Here is a 24,692-nt window from a genome sequence, read left to right as displayed (position 1 = left end):
GAGCAGTACGACAATTCCTGTGATTGAGTGGATTTTATCAAATATTTATATCAGATTTTCGCAGTGTGGCTGCTCCACTCACTGAACTGCTAAAGAAAGGCAAGAAATTTCAGTGAACTGCGGACTGTCAGAAGGCATTTGACAGCCAGAAAGCTATGTTAACCGCTATTAGCCACACCTAATTACGCAAAGCCATTCAAGGTGTCTATTGTTGCAAGCGATGTGGATCTCGATGTTGTGCTCTTGCAAGAAGACAATGAGAAGATAGAAAGACCTATCGGGTACTTCTCCAGAAAGTTGAACATTCAACAGCATTAATATTTGATGGTTGAGAAGGAGACTTTGAGCTTAGTGTTGGCATTACAACATTTCAATGTTTATGTTACCAGTAACGTATTTGAGACAATCATATACACTGATCATAACCCATTGAAGTTTGTGGAGTAATTTAAGGACAAAAATGCCAGACTACCAGACTATTTAGATGGAACTTGGTGTTACAATCATTCAATTTGAAAATTGCGCATGTTGCAGGACGAGAAAATGTGATTGCCGATGCATTGTCGAGACTCAAATGAGAAATGGAGGTATTCAGTGGCAGGAGTACAACTGACTGAAACAGAACGTGGTTGTGTGGTTATAGCCAATGGTATGCATATGTGTGTTTTTGAGTGCGAACAATTTAGGTTTAAGGAGTTTTAAAACGAAGCCATCTTTGGATTATGATGGTTCACTTTAAGGCGGCGGGGGGGGGGGGGGGAAGGTGTAACGAAGCTGCTGCTCCTTTATCAAGGTTTTTCTTTCCTAGTTTTTTTTCAGAGCGGTCTCAAATGACACAGACTCTGAAAAGTCTGGGGTTAAAGGATTTTCAAGCCAATTTGATAATAGCTAACATATACTGCCTCAGGTGGAAAGCTTTCAAATTTAATAAAGGAACACTGTACAATGAAAAGGGTGTGGCTAGTTCTCCCAGCTCTGCTTTTCTCTGGTTTGGGGCTTGGTTTTTAGCAGTAGTGTGGAAAAGAACAGCTGCTGGGCTCAAAGAAGCAGATCCAGGCTGGTATTCTCTCTCTGACTTCTATCCTGTAAGAACCTGTGTTTGATTTTACCTTTTGTGCCAAGGGGTGTTTATGGGGATTGTTGCAAGTATTTGGAACATCATCATTAAGTTGGGATCATCTGTTAGGTTTTCAGAGCGTGTAATTTATTCGGTATTCTGTCTTCTGTTGGTATTTCATTCAGTAATCTTGTAAATAAATTGTTTTGTTTAAAACTAAATGGCTTGACCAGTAGCATTTCTCCTGGAATATCCACTTTACACCTGCTTAAAACAACTAGCAAAGTAAGAGTCTGGGCTACCTTCTTGAAATGTTTTGAGGGGTCCAGCCTGGTCCATAACAAATGGTAGAGTATACTTGATAGGAGCAGGACTAGCCATTCAGCCTATGTCTTGCGATCTCTCTGCAGATGCCAGATCTGATGCTGTGTACACTCAGGTCTCTGGGTCAGTGAGTATCTTCAGTTCAGCAGTGATATATTGTCTGAATGGGGCACTATTATCAGGGGTCTTTGAGTACTTCAGCATTGATTTTCCAACAGCACCGGTTCTGTTGACATCATGGTTGAGCAGAACAACATTTTTTACAGAAGTAATGCCATCTCAGACATAAAAACATGTTTTTACTGAGAAATATTCTTGCTTAAGGGAAATATGACTATTTCTAATAGTCCAGGGAAGATATGGCTCCATTAATTTATCTCAGTATTAGCTTGAACACTGCTTCATTAACACATTGGTTGAAAGACTGTTCTGGGTGAATTAAGTAAATCCAAACATTTTGCTCATTGATTTGAATTACACTAAGAAATGTCATGAGGCTTCTTTATTATTTGCACAGTTAACAGTTAGTCATCACACTGTAAAGTATTTAATTGTGTGAGATATTTTAAGATGATGCAATATGATTAAAGTATTAGTAAATCTGCAATTTGGAGTTGGAAAGCATAAGACAATTGCTCTGAGGCATGCAGATGCAATTCAATCTACATGCTTAAATCTTGCATGTTAATATGTTGTGTCCTAATTTCACTTTTCTCATTATAACTTCTTTGATACATTTATAATGCAAACCACCTACCTATGTAAACTATGTATAATTGCACCCAACTTAGAATAATAGAGATGTACAGCATGGAAATAGACTATTCAGTCCAACTCGTCCCAGTCAACCAGATATCCTAAAGTAATCCAGTCCCATTTGCCAGCACTTGGCCCATATCCCTCTAAACCCTTCCTATTCATATATCCATCTAGATGCCTTTAGATGGTGTAATCGTACCAACCTCCACCATTTCCTCCGGAAGCTCATTCCATACACGCACTACCCACTCCATGAAAAAGTTGCCCCTTAGGACCCTCTCTCACCCTAAACCTATGCCCTTAAAAGTTAAGAGGCACCCAAATTGGAAGCTGTGACTGGGCTGTTGCTAAATGCGACAATCTAAGATGTAGAGAAACAAATAATGATTGTATTTTGAAGTAGTTTCCACAAGACACCATATTTAACAGAACAGCTGGGCCAAGAGGCAAGGTTGCAGCCAGCAGTGTGAAAACTAAACAATGTTTTCACAGAGGGGCCTGCTGCATCTGATTTGCCTGCAAAGCCTTCATATTTGGCAGAGAGACCACAGGATGTATTAGGAGGCCATTCAGCTCATTGAAGAAGGAGAATCTTCTTATGTACTTATGGTAATTCAGGAGCCAAGGGAACAAAGAAACCAAGAAAGAAGAAATATCTAAATATATAAATACAAGCTGATAAATACATTTCAAAGCTGATAATTTAATTTAGAATTACTCATGAAGGAAAAAAACAGCTTGAGAAAATTTTAACAGTTTTGGGACAGAGTTTAATTTGACACGAGGCCAAGATTAATGATCCTTCCTCTCTATTTCTATTTAACTTGAAGACCATACCTGATTTCATTTTTGGAATATCAAATGAGTTTGATCCAAAGTGAATGTAGCATTCATAGTGTCTTTTTAGACCTCTGTGAAACGTACCAATGTTCTTTGTGAAGGTTGAATTACTTTCAAAAGTGATCGGTATGAAAATTAAAATTTAAAGCTCTAAGATTGCACTGCCATGAGGAATTAAATCCTTTCCATGTAAAAAGTATCCAAACAAATGTAGAGAATGCTGAAATTACACAGCAAGTCAATTAGCATTGGAAAGAGAAGATAGGTTCAATTGGAGATCCATTATTAGAAATGATTACTTCTGAACCTGTCTTTTCTCTTTCAAATGCCATTTAATAATTTGTGTAATTCCAACATTTAGGCTTAAATTGTTCAGCATTTTTTTTTCTCTTTAGAACTTGCTTGAACAAGAAGACAGTTTATACCTTTTCAATCTTCACTTTCTCATTGAAGGTCAGTGGAAAGACAGAAGGGACAAACTTGGTTTTCTGGAATCTTCCTAACATACATACACTGACGTAAACATCATTCTTTTCAGGCAGGAACACTCCAGGACATGTAACCTGTGAAAAATTATTTCAAATCGGAAGAATTACAATGTTGGCATAGAAACATAAAATGTCTTACTATTACCACATTAAATAACACCACTCATTTTTGACAATAATGCTATGTTTGGCCTCTCATATATAAATTCCGTCACAAACCTACCATAATATATTTTGATATTTTGTGTCGTCAACCAACGTCCAGCACATCCATTTTATCCCACACTGCTTTTCCTTCTGTCAGACAGCTTTTACCATTATGTGCCTATGTGAAAGTACTCTTTGATCATTAGGAAGTTTGTTAATTTATAGTGTTTGATAAATATAAATTCCATAAGCAAACATAGCAATACATAAAATGGTTAAAAATTCACACTTACTGGTTTCCTATTTCTTAGGAAATAAAATTTCCTTCAGGTCAATGATGTTTCCCAAAAAAAAACAATTTTTAACCAGATTTTCAGTCAAAATAAAAAGTATTGGTTGAAGCAACTGACATTGGACTGCTGCCAAGGATATTTTTCAAACATGTGTGAACACACAATGTTTCAACTCATATGAAAAGAAAACAAGATGAGGCGAAACGCTCTTAAAATCTCCACTGAGAAACTTTTTATAATCTTGATAAATTATTTTTGTTGTTTACAGTAGCAATGAGTCTACAGATACTACTAAGAAGAAGGTGGGGGCAATCATCGTATTAATACAGGAGTTCTATTATAACACACGTGTCGTTAATGCGATTGACAAATTGGAGATGCTGTTTCTACATCACGAACCTTTGAAACGCATGTTGGCTGTAATGTGATTACAGCGCCAACACTTTAAGTGCTGTTTCTAAAGTGTGATTTTTCTATAATGAGGGATTGCACAAGAATTCAACCATCACGTTATAGAAAAACTGACTGTATTCTTATCACAAGGTTTGTCTGAAAGAAAGCTTCTCACAATTATAGAGTCATAGACTCATAGAGATGTGCAGCATGGAAATAGACCCTTCAGTCCAACCCGTCCATGCCGACCAGATATCCCAACCCAATCTAGTCCCACCTGCCAGCACCCGGCCCATAACCCTCCAAACACTTCCTATTCATATATCCATCCAAATGCCTCTTAAATGTTGCAATTGTACTAGCCTCCACCACATCCTCTGGCAGTTCATTCCATACACACACCACCCTCTGCGTGAAAAAGCTGCCCCTTAGGTCTCTTTTATATCTTTCCCCTCTCACCCTAAACCTTTGCCCTCTAGTTCTGGACTCCTCAAACTCAGGGAAAAGACTTTGCCTATTTACCCTAAAGAGCTTCTACATTTACTCTGAAACCTACTGCTTCAAATGACACATGCAAAGTCGACACTGAGAAATTATGCAAAAATAAATGGTTACATATACAAGCACCGAAAGGAAACTTTCTGCATTCTTTCATGAGATGTGGACATTGATGGCAAAGACAGCATTTGTTGCATGTCCCGAGCTGCCATGAACAGACTACTTTACTCAGCTGTTTCATTTTTTAAAACAAATTGTATTGGTTTGGTTTAATTTTCTCTTACAATCCCATGTTTCTCTTTCTAGACAATAATTTAAATGTGATATAATTCTCTATTCTATCATCTCGGAGAATTCTTCAATCTGATTGGCTAAGTGGCCTGCCCCTGTTGCTGCATATCAAAGATCCCCTTCAGAGGGCACTAAATTCTAACCGACTTTGGAATATAGCAAGTCTATTCTGTACAGCCAGCTAAAACTTTGTGACATGCTTTTTAGTTGTCAACTTGAAAACACTTCCTGTGCAATTAAACAAAAATAAGGTGAATATTTATTTTAAGCGATTACTATTGCATATCAACAAAGTACAAGTAATACCACAATTAAATCAATGCTAATCATGCCATATTGCCTCCTTAATTTAAAAACATTCCTCTACACTTACGTCAACTTTCTCTCTCCACATGACCCTCTGTCTCTCTACACTGCTACCATGAAACTCATTTTATCGTGTCCGAAAAGCTTTTTGTAAAATAGATTGCAAAGATTGACTCAGCAACTACAGACCATTCAGTTAACTTCAGTGGTGGAGAAACCTCTAGAAATACTCATTAAAGATAAAATTAACAATCACATGAAAACATATAGATTCATTCAGAAACTCAACATGAATTGCTTTGAAGAAGTGATGAGTAGGGTTGTTGAAGGGAAGACTGTTGGTATGGTGTGCTTGGACTTCCAACAGGCATTTGATACAGTGCCACAAATCTACTTGTGAGAAAATTTAGACTTCATGGAATACAAGGCATAGTAACAATGCAGATACAGAACTAGCTGAGGAATAGGAATTGGTATATTTTTGGCAAGAAGGTTTGAAATGGAGTTCCTAGCAAGTAAGAAGAAAGTGAGGACTACAAATGCTGGAGAGTCAGATTCAAAAAGAATGGCGCTGAAAAAGTACAGCAGGTCAGGCAGCATCCGAGGAGCAGGAGAGTCGGTGTTTTGGGCCCGAACCGCCAACTCTCCTGCTCCTCAGATGCTGTCTGATCTACTGTGCTTTTCCAGCACCACTCTTTTCAACTCTTCCTAGGGAGTATTATGATCTTTGCTTTTCCTGATATACAAAACTGATCTAGATCTTTGTGTGCAGAAGTCAATTTCAAAGTTTGCAGACAACACATATCTCAGGAGAATTATTAAATATGAGGAAGATGTTGTAGAACTTCAAAATGACATTGACACAGTGGGGTAGACAGACAAGTAACAAGTTCAAGGCAGAGAAGTGTGAGGTGATGCGCTTTGGTACAACAAACATGGAAAGACAGAACAAACTAAAGGGCATTATTCTAAAGGGTGTGCAGACGTAAAGAGACCTTGTAATATATGTACATAAGCCATTAAAGGTGGCAGGACATATAGAGGGAGTTGTTAACAAAGTGTACAGTATGCTGGATTTCATAAATGGACAAAGTACATGAGCATGGAGGTTACGATGAACTTGTCATAAGTCATTGGTCATACCTCAGTTGCAGAATTGTACATGGAAGTGTGCCACACTGTAAGAAGATTGCGAATGTGCTGGAGAAAATGCAAAAAACGTTTACGGGAATGGTTCTAGAGGTGAGATACTTCAGTTGTTAAGAAAGAACTCATTTCCTTGGAACTCATTTCACAGTCCCAAAGTATATTTACAGGAGTACTCTTTAATGTTTGGGGAGCTGGGCCCATAGCCCTCTGATTTTCCATATCACTCACCCAGCCAAGCCCACCTCCAGTCAAAATATAATTCTTAACTTAATTTTTAATCATTAGCCCTCAGAGTTAAAACACCTTCAGACAATGTTGATAGATTCTATGAAAGAAAGTAAGTTACAACTGAAAGACTGAAAGCATACATTGTGGGAGAGCAAGAGTGAAGTCAGACTACTTAATGCAAATACAGAACAAAGTGGGGGGGAAGTTTTCTGATGAAGTTGTTGTTGTTGTTTGGTGTAAGCTTTCCCCCGCCCCCATTGAAGGAAGCGGACGGATTCCTACAAATCTCAGTCAAGCATGGCCGCTTCGCCGTCGCCTATTGGCCAGCCGTATGTCAATCAAAGCCGCCAGCGGGTACGGGCCCAACCGCCACTCGTCACAAAAAACCCGACCGCTAACTATCGAAGAACCCACCGCTTGGATTTTCAGGTGCACCGTTAGTCTCAGAACCTTTTTCGGCATTTTGGCCAGGCGAAAACAAAAAGAAAGAGGTTCACGCCGTATCCACGTTTAAAGTCCGTTGCGGGTGCGGCACGAGCCAACTCTTCAAACGGTTTGGAAACAGCGCGCGGTGGAATGCCGATGTTACGCCGTTGTCATGGCGGCAGAGCACAGGCTGACGCCACAGAAAGGAAGTGATGCACAATTGTAGCTTGAAGCCAGGAGCTGACCCCCAGGCTTTTGTCAAGACCAGATTCCCTTCATTGTCCTGACGCAGGTGGATGCAGAAGTTTGTTTTAAATTGTGTGTGCCTATGTCGCTTGAAATACGCAGCAGGTCTGGCAGCGCCGATGGAGAGAAAAACAAGAGTTCAAGTTTCAGACCTGTCCGTTCTCACAAATCAACAATAAGCCGTGCATTAAGGTCAGCAATACATCAAAGAACCGCGGAGGGTGGAGATCTGAAACACACAAACAGAAATTGCTGGAGAAACTCAGCAGGTCGAGTAGCATCTGTGGAGAGAAACACGTTAACATTTTGAACCCAGTGACGGAAATGAAGATTGAATATTGATAAAGCCTCAAATTTGAGGCAATAGCTGTGCATGAAAAAAGAGTAACTTTTAAATCAAACCTTGTGGGAAATAATTACAAGATATAAAAAGTTAAAAATCACACAACACCATGTTATAGTTCAACAGTTCTATTTGGAAGTACAAGCTTTCGGAGTGCTGATCCTTTGTCAGGTAGCTAATGGGGCAGGATCATAAGACACAGAATTTATATTTAATTCATAGCGTCACACAACTGATATAATATAGAACAGTATAGCACAGTACAGGCCCTTCGGTCCATGATGTTGTGCCAAGCATTTATCTTAATCTAAGATAACCAAACCTACACACCCTTCAATTTACTACAGTCCATGTGCTTGTCCAGCAGTCGCTTAAATGTCTCTCATGTCTCTGATTCTACTACCACTGGCAGTGCATTCCACACATCCACCACTCTGCGTAAAGAACCTACCTCTGGCATCTCCTCATATCTTCCTCTAAAACCTTAAAATTATGACCCCTTAAGACAGCTATTTCTGCCCTCAGGAAAAGTCTCTGGTTATGTACTCTATCTATGCCTCTCATTACCTTGAACACCTCTGTCAAGTCACCTCTCTTCCTTCTCTCCAGTGTGAAAAGCCCGAACTCACTCAACCTCTCTTCATAAGACAAGTCCTCCAATCCAGGCAGCATCCTGGTAAATCTCCTCTGCACCCTCTCTAAAGCTTCTACATCCTTACTATAACGAGGCGACCAGAAATGGATACAGTATTCCAGGTATGGTCTAATCAGGGTTTTATAAAGCTTCAGCAAAGCTTCACGGCTCTTAAACTCAATTCTCCTAATGAGAGCCAAAACACCATACACCTTCTTACCAACCCTATCAACTTGGGTGGCAACTTTGAGGGATCTATGTAAATGAACCCCAAAATCCCACTTTTCCTCCACACTGCCCAGAATCCTGTCTTTAACCCTGTATCCCGCATTCAAATTCAATCTTCCAAAATGAATCATTTTGTATTTATCCAGATTGAACTCCATCTGCCACTTCTCGGCTCAGATCTGCATCCTGACCATGTCATGGCGCAGCAATCTCATTCTTTGCTTCCCATAATAACCTTGAATATATCTGGTCCAGTCCTGGTGACCTATCTATCTTGATGCTTCCCAGAATTTCCAGCACATCCACTTCCTTAGTATCAATGTAATATTCCACTTCTTCAGGAGAATCGACGTTTCGGGCATAAGTGGTCGCCGCAGCCACTTCCGCCCCCAGTGGGTCGCCGCAGCCACTTCCGCCCCCAGTGGGTCGCCGCAGCCACTTCCGCCCCCAGTGACGTCACTAACCTACACGCCCACAACGCCGCATGTGTCTCCGCCCCCACGCCGATCTCCACGCCTAACCCCGCCCCCCCCGGCGAGTTCCATCACCACGCCTAACCCCGCCCCTTCGCCGATCTCCGACTGCATGCCTAACCCCGCCCCCACGCCTATTTCCGTCACCACGTCTAACCCCGCCCCTTTGCCTATCGCCATCACCACGCCCAACCCCGCCCCCACGCCGATCCCCGTGCCCGCCCCCAGACCTAACCCCGCCCCCACACCCACCTCCAGCCCCACACCAGATCCTAGCTCCCAGCCCTGCCGTGTTTTCACTATCCCTCCAGACCTACCCCTCTCTGAGGATGAAAGATCAGTCCTCAGCAAAGGCCTCACCTTCATTCCCCTACGCTCCCGGATTAATGAGTTCAACACGCGGCGTGACATCGAACAATTCTTCCGCCGCCTTCGCCTCCGTGCCTACTTCTTTAACCAAGACTCTCGCCCACCCTCTGACGACCCCTTCTCCCGCCTCCAACGCACCCCATCCACCTGGACACCCCGTGCTGGCCTCCTACCTGCCCTCGACCTCTTCATAGCCAACTGCCGCCGCGATATTAACCGCCACCTGAACTCCCCCACCCCTCTCACCCACTCCAACCTCTCACCCTCGGAACGCGCAGCCCTCCACTCACTCCGTTGCAACCCCAACCTCACTATCAAACCAGCAGACAAGGGAGGCGCGGTAGTAGTTTGGCGCACCGACCTCTACACTGCTGAGGCCAAACGCCAGCTCGCAGATACCTCCTCCTACTGCCCCCTTGACCATGACCCCACCCCCCACCACCAAACCATCATCTCCCAGACCGTCCATAACCTCATCACCTCGGGGGATCTCCCATCCACCGCCTCCAACCTCATAGTCCCACAACCCCGCACCTCCCGCTTCTACCTCCTGCCCAAAATCCACAAACCTGACTGCCCCGGCCGACCCATTGTCTCCGCCTGCTCCTGCCCCACCGAACTCATCTCCGCATACCTTGACACCGTCCTGTCCCCCTTAGTCCAAGAACTCCCCACCTACGTTCGGGACACCACCCATGCCCTCCACCTGCTCCATGATTTTCGCTTCCCCGGTCCCCAACGCCTTATTTTCACCATGGACATCCAGTCCCTGTATACCTCCATCCCCCATCACGAAGGACTCAAAGCCCTCCGCTTCTTTCTTTCCCGCCGTACCGACCAGTACCCTTCCACTGACACCCTCCTTCGACTGACTGAACTGGTCCTCACCCTGAACAACTTCTCTTTCCAATCCTCCTACTTCCTCCAAACGAAAGGAGTAGCCATGGGCACCCGCATGGGCCCCAGCTATGCCTGCCTCTTCGTAGGATATGTGGAACAATCCATCTTCCGCAACTACACTGGCCCCACCCCCCACCTTTTCCTCCGCTACATCGATGACTGTATCGGCGCCGCCTCGTGCTCCCACGAGGAGGTTGAACAGTTCATCCACAAAAAAAAAGAAGGGCTTATGCCCTATGTTCTACGAGCCTACCATGGGGAACCTTATCAAATGCCTTACTGAAAACCAAAAACACCGCATCCACTACTTGACCTTCATCAACTTGTCACATCCTCAAAGAACTCAGTAAGGCTTGTGAGGCACAAAACCATGCTGACTTCCTTTAATCAAACAATGTTTTTCCAAATAGTCATAAATCCTCACTCTCAGAATCCTTTCCAGTACCTTGCTTACTACAGATGTAAGATTGAGTGGTCTGCAATTCCCAGGGATTTCCCTATTCCCTTTCTTGAACAGAGGAACAGCGTTCGCCTCCCTCCAGTCAGCCGGTACTACTCCCACAGAGAGTGAGGATGCAAAGATCATCATCAGAGGTGCAGCAATCTCATTCCTCGCTTCCCATAGTAACTGTGGATATATCTGGTCCGGCCCTGGGGCTTATCTAACTTGATGCTTCCCAGAATTTCCAGCACATCTATTTCCTGAATATCGATCTGTTTGAGCCAATTAACCTGGTCCACGGTGTTCTCATTATCAACAAGGTCCCTCTCTCCAGTGAATATTGAAGCAAAAATCTCATTTGGGCCCTCCCCTACCTGTTCAGAATCCAGGCACAAGTTACCTCCAGTATTCCTGATTGGCCCTACCCTCTCACTGATCATTGTCTTATTCCTCACGTACGTGTATAACGCCTTTGGGTTTTCCTTATTGTCCCACCAAGGCTTTTTCTTGCCGCTCCTAGCTCTCCTCAGTCCATTTTTGAGTTATTTCCTAGCTACCCCGTAATCCTTTAAAGCTGTGCCAGATCCTTGCTTCCTTAACCTTAAGTAAGCTTCATTCTCCTTGATGAGAAGCTCCTCTGCTCTTGTCATCCAAGTCTCCTTCACCTTGCCATTCCTTGCCTGTCTCAGTGGGACAAAGTTACCCAACACTTGCAACAAGTGCTCCTTAAACAGCCTCCACATTTCTGTTGTGCCTTTCCCTTGGAACAATTGTTCCACAACTCCTTATCTAATAGCAGTATAATTTCCCCTCCCCCAATTAAATACTTTCCCCTCCCCCAATTAAATACCTTCCCATACTGTCTGTTCCTATCCCTCTCCATGGCTATGGTAAAGGTGAGGCAGATGTGGTCACTGTCATCGAAATGCTCTCCCACCGAGAGATCAGACACCTGGCCTGGCTCGTTGTCAAGCACCAAATACAATATGGCATCACCCCATTCTCCCTATCTACATATTGAGTCAGGAATCCTTCCTGACACATCTGACAAAATCGGCTCCGTCCAGACCATCTGCACTAAGGAGGTTCCATTCAATATTGGGGAAGTTGAAGTAGCTCATAACGACAACTCTTACATCTGCACCTTACAGTCATAGAGATGTACAGCATGGAAACAGACCCTTTGATCCAACTCGTGTATGCCGACCAGATATCCCAACCCAATCTAGTCCCACCTGCCAGCACCCAGCCCATATCCCTCCAAACCCTTCCTATTCATATATCCATCCAGATGCCTTTTAAATGTTGTAATTATACCAGCCTCCACCACTTCCTCTGGCAGCTCATTCCATACACGTACCACCCTCTGAGTGAAAAAAGTTGCCTCTTAGGTCTCTTTTACATCTTTCCCCTGTTACCCTAAACCTATGCCCTCTAGTTCTGGACTCCCCCACCCCAGTGAAAAGACTTTGTCTATTTATCCTATCCATGCCCCTCATTATTTTATAAACCTCTATAAGGTCACCCCTCCGGCTCCAACGTTCCAGGGAAAACAGCCCTAGCCTGTTCAGCCTCTCCATATGGCTCAAATCCTCCAACCCTGGCAACATCCTTGTAAATCTTTTCTCAAGCCTTTCAAGTTTCACAACATCTTTCCAATAGGAAGAAGACCTTTCTAAAATCTGCTGTCCAATTTGTTCTTCAATCTTTCTGCTGATATTGGGTTAATTAGATTACCTACAGTGTGGAAACAGGCCCTTCGGCCCAACTAGTCCACACCAACCCTCCGAAGTGTAACCCATTCCCCCTAACTAATGTACCTAACTCTACGGGCAATTTAGCATGACCAATTCATCTAACCTGCACATCTTTGGACTGTGGGAGGAAACCGGAGCACCCGGAGGAAACCCATGCAGACACAGGGAGAATGTGAAAACTCCACACAGACAGTCACCCGAGGCTGGAAATGAACTTGGGTCCTGGTGCTATGAGGCAGCAGTGCTAACCACCCAATAAAGTTACTGCTCCTTTCCTATTACTGAGCTCCACATATACTGACTCTGTAGACAAACGCTCCTCAACAACCTTCTCTTCTGTAGCTGTGATGCAATCTCTAATTAACAATGCTATTCCCACTCCTCTTTTACCCCTCTCCTGTTCTTTTTAAAAGATCTAAACCTTAGACCATCCAGCAACCATTCCTGCCCCTTGACAAGGAATGTTCCCGGTTCGACCAGTGCATAAGTGCAGGGTTTCAGTAAGAAATCTGTAGTGTCGTGTATGGGATTTGTACTGCATTCCAAAGATACACAAAGCCAACACAGCTGGACATGCCATCCCATCAGGCAACGGGACCTTGTATGAGAACCTCTCCACCTATGCAAAGGCATCTTGAAACACACTGTACAGGGGACCCCCAGTTCTGTTGCGACACCATAGATTTATTACAGAAACTCAGCACCCACGGACTAGTCAAACCAGGACAATTCCTCATCACAATGGATGTTTCAGCACTCTACTACACCAGCATCCCCCACAATGATGGCATTGCTGCAATAGCCTCAGTACTCAACACCAACAATTGCTAATCTCTGAGCACCATGCTACAACTCATTCGCTTTTACCTCAACCACAATGTTTTCACTTTTGACAATTAGTTCTTCATCTAGACACAGAACAGCCATGCGGACCAAATTGGCACATGGCAAAACTTTCATGCACAAGTTTGAACAAGACTTCCTTGCTGAACAGAACCTCCAACCAACATTACACATTAGATATATTGATGACATTTTCTTCCTCTGGATCCATGGTGAGGAGTCACTGAAACAACTACACAGTGATATCAATGAGTTTCATCCCACCATCAGACTTACCATGGACTACTCTTTGGTATCTGTCACGTTCTTGGACACATGCATCTCCATCAAGGATGGGCACCTCAGTACCTCATTCTGACACAAACCCACGGATAATCTCACAACGATACACTTCTCTAGCTTCTGCCCTAAATATATTAAAACAGCCACCCCCTACAGTCAAGCCCTATGCATACTCAGGATCTGTTCAGATGAGAAATGTGAAGGACACCTGAATGTGCTCAGGGATGCCCTCATAAGAACACAGTGTGATGCTCAACTCATCAATCACCAGTTCCGAGGTGCCACAGCGAGAAACAGTAATGACCTCCTCAGGAGATGGACACTGGTTGCAACCGATAGGGTACCCTTCATTGACCAGTACTTCACGGGAGCCAAAAAACTATGCCATATTCTTCACAGCCTGCAACACATTATTGATAAGGATGAGCACCTTGCTAAGACCTTCCCCACGCTTACATTTCTCTTCTTTAAACAACCGCCAAACCTTAAACAAACCATTGTTCGCAGAAAATTGCTCAGCCTTCAGGACAACATTGACCGCAACACCATACAACCCTGTCATGGCAACCACTGCAAGACATGTCAGAGTGCCACCATTACTCATGGGGATACCATCCACTGTATATACGGCAGGTACTCATGTGACTTGGCCAATGTTGTCTAGCTCATACACTGCAGACAAGGATGCCCCGAGATATGGTACATTGGTGAGACCAAGCAGACACTACAATAGATGAATGAACACTGCTCAATGATCTTTGAGGAGAAAGTGAGGTCTGCAGATGCTGGAGATCAGAGCTGAAAATGTGTTGCTGGAAAAGCGCAGCAGGTCAGGTAGCGTCCAGGGAACAGGAGAATCGATGTTTCGGGCATAAGCCCTTCTTCAGGAATCATTCCTGAAGAAGGGCATATGCCCGAAACGTTGATTCTCCTGTTCCCCTGGATGCTGCCTGACCTACTGCGCTTTTCCAGCAACACATTTTCAGCACTGCTCAATGATCACCAGACAGGGGTGCTCCCTCTCAGTCTGGGAACCCTTCAAGTGGTCAGGGACATACAACCTCAAGGTGACCATTCTCCAAGGCAGACTTCAGGATAAGTAACAATGCAAAATGGCCAAGCAGAGGCTGATAGCCAAGTTCGGTACCCACGAGGATGGCCTCAACCGGGACCTTGAATTCATGTAACACTACAGGTGACCCCACTACACTATACACTCATTCACACACACACAAGCATAAATACTCTTACATACTCACACACTCATGCATACTCACACCCTCACACAGGCTTATACCCCATCACACTCACTTTACCAAACTTGCACACATGCAAACACACACTGTCTCACGTGCACTCACACTCCACACACTCACATGCACACACTCACACACATATAAGTCTATGAGGTGAATTTGTATTTGTCGAATTATATTTGCAGATACATTCTATTTTGCTCAAAAAAATGCACAATATGCAGGCAGTCAATCCAAGTAATATTTTATAAATTCCACTTTGGAAGTAGAACCAGTCTGACTCAAGATTGGGATACAGACTCACTCTAACTTCACACCTTTAATGCATCGTCTGAGCTGAGATATCACCTTTTTTTTATAAAACCTTAAGGGTTATCTTGAGAACGTGACTTAAAAGAAGTTCTGGGATTTACATATTAATGAACCGAAACCTGCAATTCATTCTAAAAGATGAAAGACTTAACAACAATCTCGGTTTGTTCAATATATCAATTCAGTTGCATGACACTGTAATCCTTTGCTGTAAATTCTGTCTCTCATGGTCCTGCTCCACAACTACCTGGTGAAGGAGCAGCACCCCAAAAGCTAGTGCTTGCAAATTAACCTGTTGAACTATAACCTGGTGTTGTGTGCTTTTTAACCTAATGAAGAAAGGTTGAGGGAGCTAGGGCTTTTCTCATTGGAGTACAGAAGGATGAGAGGTGACTTGATAAGAGGTTTACAAGATGATGAGAGGCATAGATAGAGATGATAACCAGAGATATTTTCCTGGGTGGGAATGGCGATCAGGAGGGGCATAATTTTAAGGTAATTGGAGGAAGGTATAAGGGAGATGTCAGAGATAGGTTCTTTACTCAGAAAGTGGTGGGTGTGTGGAATGCACTGCCAGTGGTGGTAGTAGAGTCAGATACATTACAAACATTTAAGCAACTCTTGAATAGGCACATGGGAGATGGTACAATGATGGTAAGTAGGTTAGTTTGATCTTAGAGGAGGTTAAAAGCCGGCACAACATCAAGGGCCTGTACTGTGCTGTACTGTTCTATGCTCTATGTTCTATGAACTTAGTTGGGGTAAAATACATACACAATAGAATCGTTGCCCTACAAAGGCAATCATAGTTAAATGGGTCTGTATTAAAGATATGTGAAACGTTAAGCACTTTATTAAAAAAGTAATCAAAAAAATAGCAAGATGCTTTATGTTTTTGGACCCAAGATTCTGCTATGTCTTGTTTGATTTATATTTTGCCCTGCATTTCACCAGAAACCAACAGGAGGTTTTATTGTTTTCTGCTTTGAAGAGTGATGCCACTTCTTGTGAATGTATCATTGTTCAATTTTCACTGACTCAGTGTCAAGCTTGGCCTAGTGAAATATAACAGGAACATGTATTTATTTGGTTATTTCATCATTCACAAATGTCTCAAAACATTTCACATAATTATTTTGAAGTTCAATGATTAACATGAATAAACATGGCAACTATTTTGTCCACAAAAAGAGCCAAAATCAATAATGAGATTAATGACTGGCTAATCTATTTTTGTTGGTGTTGAGATATTCATGTTTGAATTAACAACATATTCCTTTGGATGTGATGGAAAACCAAGCCTCCAGAACACGCAGACAGATGTCACATAATATGATTTAACATCACATTCAAGGACAGTGTAGCACTTCTAACAATGCAGTCATCTCTCAGCAATGTACTGGAGATTAAATTATTTAACTTAAACCTTCAATCTTCTGTTCTAGAGATAAAACCACCATCAACAGAAGCAAATGAACAAAGAAGAAAATTTCTGCTATCTTCCCCCATCACCCCAGCCACCATACATAAACCTCAATATTGTCACCATAAAAATACTCCTTATACTTAGAATTTCATGCACTCTCAGGGTCTCCAATGCTTGATTTTGGCAAGTTTGCTGTTTTGAGATCATCTGTTTTGATAGTAACTAGTGGCTGAATAGCTTTATATTGGTAATTAAAACTTATTTTACTTATATTAATACCATTTTGATCTCAGATTCATCAAGGAAAATTATCCCAATGCATTTTAAATTATGTCTGTCTATTCTCATTTTTCATCAGGACAGAAATCACGAATTCTAGTGCAACTGGTCCTGACACCAATCTCCCATCGACACTGACATTTTATTAATGCTAGTTGTTTTAATATGACTCATAAAAATTTTCATGAATACACCAACTCAAAACAGCCTTAGGCAAAAATCCCTTTGCTGTCTTTATGAAATTGCACCGAAGGGAAATATTTGCCTTATGAATACATATTAAGATTATTTGCAGGAAATATAGTTAATGACAGAAAATGTGGTATTATCTTTTTCAGGAATACCTGATCACAATCAAAAGTTGAGTAGATTATTGAAGCTGGTGTGCAGCTGAATTTCTAAAAAAAAATTAATCTTTTATCATATTAAGATTGAACACTTTATAAATGGTGTTGAGAGTGTGTAGCTGGAAAAGTACAGCAGGTCAGGCACATCCGATGAGCAGGTAAATCAATGTTTCGGGCCAGAGCCCTTCATCAGGAATGAGGCTGGGAGCCTCGGAGGTGGAGAGATAAATGGGGGTGGGGGGGAGGGAGGGGGGCTGGGGAGAAGTAGCTGACAGTGCAATAGGTGAATGGAGGTGGGGGTAAAGGTGATAGGTCGGACAGGAGGGTGGAGCGGATAGGAGGGAAGGAAGATTGACAGGTGGGACAGGTCATCAGGGCGGTGTTGAGCTTGGAGGTTGGAACTGGGGTAAGGTGGGGGGAGGGGAAATGAGGAAACTGGTGAAGTCCACATTGATGTCCTGGAGTTGAAGGGTCCCGAGGCATAAGATAAGGCATTCTTCCTCCAGGTGTCGGGTGGTAAGGGAGTGGTGATGGAGGAGGAGTCCCAGGACTAGCATATCCTTGGCAGAGTGGGAGGGAGAGTTGAGATGTTCAGCCATAGGGCGGTGGGGTTGGTTGGTGTGGGTATCGTGGAGATATTTCTAACGTGCTGCTCTCCAACCTATCACCTTTACCCCCACCTCCATCCACCTATTGCATTCTCAGCCATCTTCTCCCCAGCCCCATCCCCCTCCTATTTATCTCTCCACCCCCGAGACTCCCAGCCACATTCCTGATGCTCCGGCCCAAAACGTCGATTTTCCAGCTCCTCAGATGCTGCCTGACCTGCTGCACTTTTCCAGCATCACACTCTCAACTCTGATATCCAGCATCTGCAGACCTCACAGTCTCCTAGTTGACTTCAACCTTATAAATGGTTGCTTTTAATTGTCGTAATAATAACCAAACTTCAAGAGTAATATAGCAATAAAATGTGAAAATTATTTCGCTGAAATATTTTTCTTGACCATGTTAATGCATAAAAACATTTTGTTTATTTTAAAAATGCATGCATAAACCACCAAATATATACAGACTTATAGATTGTGCCATTTTTTTTTGAAGCTAATGAGTCAAAAACAGAATAATGTTTTACTCTGGTATATCGGCCTTGAAAACCATTTTGCTTAATGAGGTACTTAGTCTTTATAATTAGACCCAGAAGGGAGCAATATCTTGTTCATGGGCCATGGTGATCATTAAGTCCATTTATGCAATTAAAAATTTTGCAATATTAATTGTTTGAGAAATTGTACATTTTCCTCTTTGACCATATTGCTGAACAAGCAATAATCCCATTGATGGCAACTGTTGCGCTTATAAGCTATTAACTCTTAGGAAATTAATTAATTCAGAACAGCATAACTGAATTTAAATATAATGATCTGTTGTGCAAACAGGCTGAATAGACATTTTACTCAAACAACAACCTGAGAAGTTATATTACTTCAACATTATTGAACCTCTAAAATATGCTTTGTATCGTTTACACTTTAAGATATGTTAACTCATATATCTCAGTAGTTAGTTCACAATATAATTAAATATTCCCCAAGGAAACTTAAGATACAATGACTGTCAAATGGCAATTGCAGTGTTTCTCCCTGTGGCTTTAGATCTAATATAAAAAAACAATGATGTTCCAAAATTCATATATCAGCAGGCTTTGTACCAGGCATTCTTTAGTAATTAAGCAGCACAGAATCTTATCAAATAAACATGCTTTTATTAAGGTTCTATTCATTTGTGGAAATTAGAAGACAGATAAATTGTGAACTAGATAGTAACATTAATCATGCAGATATAAAACTTTACTTGCAAACAACAAAAAGAACATACATCTTTCAAGAACATTTCTGTGTTAGTATTTTACATCGCAGTTTTGTTTCAAAAGCCTACTGCATTTAGAATAAAATACATGCAAATGTAAAGGTCCAAATAGTGTAGCAATGACATTTAAACAGTGAATGATGTTCCCCATGAATGTTTTCAATGGTATTGCCTCCTTGTTTACAAAAATTGTTTTGTCATTCCAAAAAAATTACAAATACAATGAAGAGGCCAAAAAAAACTCCTACATTCAACTACACCAATCTGTTTGCAGTCAATAGTGTAAGGGTTCAATTTATTGAATATAAATGTTACATTAATTATAATCCTGTGAAGCGAAAGGCATTTATCATGCATGCATCTGTGAAACCCTGCAAATGCTGGAATTGTTTGAGGATACAACCTGGTTTGGACAAATGATTAAATCTATGAATACTTAAATAAAACAAATTTTCTGTCTATATCTATTAAAAAGGATCATGTTTCCGTACCTAAATCTTCAAATATAAATAAGATCATAGGTGACTGATTGGAGGAAACTACTATGTTAAAATATATACCATACGGAGATTTTAAAAATATATTTCTCTCCTTTATGTAACCTTAAGAGTGTTTGGGCTGGTCTAAGGGAATTCATGTATTTTGTCAAGAATCATAATCTCCAATTAAACACAAATTCAAATTTACCATTTTAATGTACAAACAGTTTGACAGTCATACTTAGGAGTCAGCTCATCTTCAATATACTAAATCATAGTGCAATGGAATAACTTCCAGAATCCAGGCAATTTATTTTCTATTGTTTCCTTATGCAATAAAAGGATTGCATTCATAGCAGCTGACTTAGAAATTATCTAAAAGGATGTTAATTGTTTTGTTTAACATTGATCTGGAAATACATTTTATTGCCATTTTTGGTACAAGTTGTTTTCTCAAAACTCATTAAGCATTAAAGAAAGGAAACAACTATAATTCAGGTTGAATTCCACAGAGTTGTTTACAATACCTATTTTCCCACATTTCTAATCATTTCAGCATGACAAACTATGCATTCAAGTATGTTCAAAATTCATATTTACTGAGAGTGTTAAGTTCATAATGTTCTCAACTATTTGAATTAGATAAACTACTGCAAAAGCATTGGATTGTGTTGCTTTCAATAAACTGAGGTGACAATAATGGTCTGGGGTGGATGTCTCCAGAATCAGAAGCTTAAAATAAGACTTAAGTTCAAGCATTCTATTGCTAGGTATCCATAAATGTGCCAGAATTTCATCCCACAGGCTCTCTTTAGCATAATAGATCCAGAACACATATTTAAGTAAGCTATCCTATTAATTGATTAATTGGCACCAATTTTAATTGCAGTAAGAAGCAGGTAGGCAAAGGGTCAAGATTGTAATTCAACAATTCTTGCCTGTAGTCATAGAATCTCTACAGTATGGAAGCAGGTGGAATCATTTAGTGATTTTGCTATTACATTCTGTCATTGAGCTGCAGGCACAAAACATAGTAGGCCCACGGAAGCTTGCCAGGTCAGGTGGATGAGAAAATCCAACATTATTTGATTGACAAACATGTGAGGAAGAAGTATTCCAGGCTGGCCTTGGATGATTTGGTAGTTGCACCAATAATTCTTTTGTTTGTTGGCCAAGGAAATGTATTCCTGCTTATTCTAGCCTCACCAAAAGGAAAATAATACAATTCCTGAACTGTTTTGTCAGTGACCTCCAGGACAGCTATTGATTAGGCCATTTATCCCCAATACAAGTAGGCAGAATAAACATTGCACATGTCTGTTCTTTGGTACATGGAAACTGCAATTAAAGTTCTATGATTGAAGTAGGCAACTTATTTGCATAGTTTAATGCACTTTCTGCCCTATTGTGCACGCTCTTGGTAAAACGGTGGTGGTCAAGGTGAAAGTAGGACTCAGATAATAAGGGCATTAATGGCCATTACTACCATTTCCTACCAGGGACCCCAAGGTAAAATTGGCCTTATTATATCAGAAAGCTTATTACATTTACAGCATAGGATTTATGCTAAGGAACCAAATCATCAGCAAATGGAATTAAACTGAAAATACAAAATCAAAATTTTTTTAGATTATGCAAAATAAGATACCTGAGGAGTCTATGAATTTCAATGCCACCCTGTCAATGCCCCACGTTTAATGCTATACAAGTAATGGATTCCAAACAAGCAAGATATGTTGTGGTTAATAGATCTTTCCTCTGGGCTGAACCACATTGGTACAACATGGTTTGAATGGTAACCTTTAGAATCAAATTCATGACCGTCTTAAAAGTTAATCTACAACTTTCTTAGTTAGCGGATTTTATCTATTGCGTTAATTACCAATACCTTCCACAGCTATTATTTCTGTTGCGATGAAGTTGAGATGCTTACGTTCAATGTGAACTTATAGCAATACTCCTCTAACAGATTTACAAGAAATACGGTATTGATGCATTGGGCAAATCTTCTATCTCTGTTGTGAATTCCCTTGCTATCATATGGTGCTTGATACACACAATCTGACAAAATTAACTCAATAAAGGTGTGTAAGTAAGTTTCATAGAACATGAAGGAATATTGAATCCAATAGTACTAAATTTCACATTAGAGGTTAATTTATTCTGAAACATGTTAATTCACTCAAAGGATTTCATTATGCATAATGAGCATAAAAAAAGGTAGGTTCATCACGCATATCTCCTGGAGGCTTAGTTCGGAAGTTCATTTGGACTATTTGTGCAGGCAAAGCTTTTCCTTTGAGTGAAAAAAATAATTAATTCAGTTGGCACTGGACTTTGAGTTTCAAAGTCTGAAAGTAGAGGTTCTGTCTCTCATGTGGTAGGAAATACAAAGGAACCCAAAGAGGAATACTACTCTTTTGCCACATAACTGAGAGTGATAGGTGTAAAGTTTGAAAAAATGCATTTGCCTGCTTTCTCCAGTACTTGAATACATTTTTCAGCCTTAGAGCTGTTATTGAGAAAAAATAATCTACAAAGAGGGATTAAAGAAGAAAGAAATCATCGCTAGACTCTATTTCAAAATGTTTAAATGTTCAAATGTTTTATAGAACTTCTATGTCAAAAGAAACATAAAATGTGCAGAAGAGTTTAACAAAATCTTCTATGAAGCTTTGTATCAGAAGAAATTTTTTTCAAAAATGTTTTAAAAATTAAAATTTTAACTATGGAAACAATTTAAATATAGTAATTTAGGCAAACACTTTCATCTCTTGCATATTAATCCATGTCATGGGAAGGTTAATTCCATGCATTAACTGTCGTTCAATTTCCCTTTTGACAGAGATGCAGAGATGAGAGGTACTTGTGCAGATTTAGATTCATTGCAGCCCATAAGATTCTCTCTTTTAAATACTTAGTGCATTTAACCTCCAAACCTTCAAATCTGCAATACATAAACCTTTGAGCTTCAAGAAGATGCTGATAACCACAAGTATTAGGATTTAAGCTGGAAGTGAATATGATCACATAAATATTTCTACTCTTCTGATGATATATCTGGACCCACTTTATCACATTATACTCTTCTTAAAGCTGTTTAAAAGGTTGTTATGATGCCTGGGACCGAAAATCTTTTCGAGTTATTTCTTGCGCTCGGGCTCCACTGACTGTTGTCTTACTGTTTTCTGAGCTGTTTTCATTACTTTGATGGTTTGTGTGTCTGAGGCCAGGTGATTTTTCTCGACTGCAGGAAGCAAATAAGAAGAAGAGTTAGAATTGTATCAATCACAAAAGAAACTTTTAAGTCTGATGATATTTCCCTCGAGATAAATGAATTTAATTGCACAGATAACTATTAAGTACATACGCTGACATACTGGAAGGAGGTTTCATATCATATTTCTAAAACCTCAACTAGACCACAGAGAAACTCATTTTACAGTGTACTGAAATAATTGGTACAATAGATACTTAGGCTCAAAAGTTTGTCCTATTCATTACAAAATTGGTTAATTGAAACTGTTCATATGTAATAGTGTTATGGACCAGGCCAGATCCACTCAAAACATTTCAAGAAAGTAGTCCAGACCTTAACTTTGTAAAAGGTAAAAACAATGACTGCAGATGCTGGAAACCAGATTCTGGATTAGTGGTGCTGGAAGAGCACAGCAGTTCAGGCAGCATCCGAGGAGCAGTAAAATCGACGTTTCTGGCAAAAGCCCTTCATCAGGAATAAAAACAGAGAGCCTGAAGGGTGGGGGTGGGGAGAAAATAGCATAGAGTACAATAGGTGAGTGGGGAGGGGGATGAAGGTGATAGGTCAGGGAGGAGGGTGAAGTGGATAGGTGGAAAAGAAGATAGGCAGGTAGGACAAGTCATGGGGACAGTGCTGAGCTGGAAGTTTGGAACTAAGGTGAGGTGGGGGAAGGGGAAATGAGAAAACGGTTGAAGTCCACATTGATGCCCTGGGGTTGAAATGTTCCGAGGCGGAAGATGAGGCGTTCTTCCTCCAGGCGTCTGGTGGTGAGGGAGCGGCGGTGAAGGAGGCCCAGGACCTCCATGTCCTCAGCAGAGTGGGAGGGGGAGTTGAAATGTTGGGCCACAGGGCGGTGTGGTTGATTGGGTGCGGGTGTCCCGGAGATGTTCCCTAAAGCGCTCTGCTAGGAGGCGTCCAGTCTCCCCAATGTAGAAGAGACTGCATCGGGAGCAACGGTTACAATAAATGATATTGGTGGATGTGCATTTAAAACTTTGATGGATGTGGAAGGCTCCTTTAGGGCCTTGGATGGAGGTGAGGGAAGAGGTGTGGGCGCAGGTTTTGCAATTCCTGCGGTGGCAGAGGATGGTGTCAGGTTGGGAAGGTGGGTTGTAGGGGGGCGTGGACCTGACCAGGTAGTCAGGAAGGGAACGATCTTTGCAGAAGGCGGAAAGGGGTGGGGAGGGAAATATATCCCTGGTGGTGGGGTCTTTTTGGAGATGGCGGAAATGTCAGCAGATGATTTGGTTTATGCGAAGATTGGTAGGGTGGAAGGTGAGCAGCAGGGGCGTTCTGTCCTTGTTACGGTTGGAGGGGTGGGGTCTGAGGGCGAAGGTGCGGAATGTGGATGAGATGCGTTGGAGGGCATCTTTAACCACGTGGGAAGGGAAATTGTGGTCTCTAAAGAAGGAGGCCATCTGGTGTGTTCTGTGGTGGAACTGGTCTAGACCTTAACTTTGCTAGTTGTTTTAAGCAGGTGGACAGTGGATATTTCAGGAGCGATGCAACTGGTCAAACCACTTAGTTTTAAACAAAAAATAATTTATTTACAAGATTACTGAATGAATCATAAACAAAAGAGAACGTAATATAGAATAACCTTTCCTATCTGAAACCCAACAGATTATCTCAACTTAATGATGCTGTTCCCAATACCTACCACAATCCCATAAACAGCCCTTGACACAGCAGTTAAAATCAAACCCAGGGTCTTGCAGGAGAAAGGTCAGAGAGAGATCAGCATGGACC

General features: G+C 41.4%; 2 protein-coding genes across 3 annotated transcripts in view; both read right to left on the bottom strand.

Annotated features, from left to right (window-relative positions):
* Positions 1-7,362, bottom strand: part of spata6 (spermatogenesis associated 6) — a 94,274-nt gene extending 86,912 nt beyond the window's left edge. For both annotated transcript variants that reach the window (XM_043699238.2, XM_087990612.1), the window contains exons 1-2: positions 7,188-7,362; positions 3,406-3,543 (exon numbers count right to left, since the gene is read on the bottom strand). In XM_043699238.2, coding sequence (XP_043555173.2) covers positions 3,406-3,543; positions 7,188-7,235 — 186 coding nt within the window. In that variant the 5' untranslated portion in view covers positions 7,236-7,362. The remainder of the gene's footprint in view (positions 1-3,405; positions 3,544-7,187) is intronic.
* An 11,683-nt stretch (positions 7,363-19,045) lies between these two features.
* agbl4 (AGBL carboxypeptidase 4) overlaps positions 19,046-24,692 on the bottom strand; it is an 854,548-nt gene continuing 848,901 nt past the window's right edge. Inside the window, exon 13 of the mRNA XM_043699224.2 lies at positions 19,046-22,931. Within this exon, the coding sequence (XP_043555159.1) occupies positions 22,796-22,931 (136 nt within the window). The 3' untranslated portion in view covers positions 19,046-22,795. The remainder of the gene's footprint in view (positions 22,932-24,692) is intronic.

This window comes from Chiloscyllium plagiosum, unplaced genomic scaffold (assembly GCF_037043375.1).
Source record: "Chiloscyllium plagiosum isolate Xiang-an unplaced genomic scaffold, Cpla_swu_hap1 HiC_scaffold_9, whole genome shotgun sequence".
In the NCBI taxonomy this organism is placed as follows: domain Eukaryota; kingdom Metazoa; phylum Chordata; class Chondrichthyes; order Orectolobiformes; family Hemiscylliidae; genus Chiloscyllium; species Chiloscyllium plagiosum.
This window is presented reverse-complemented; position numbering and strand designations above follow the sequence as displayed.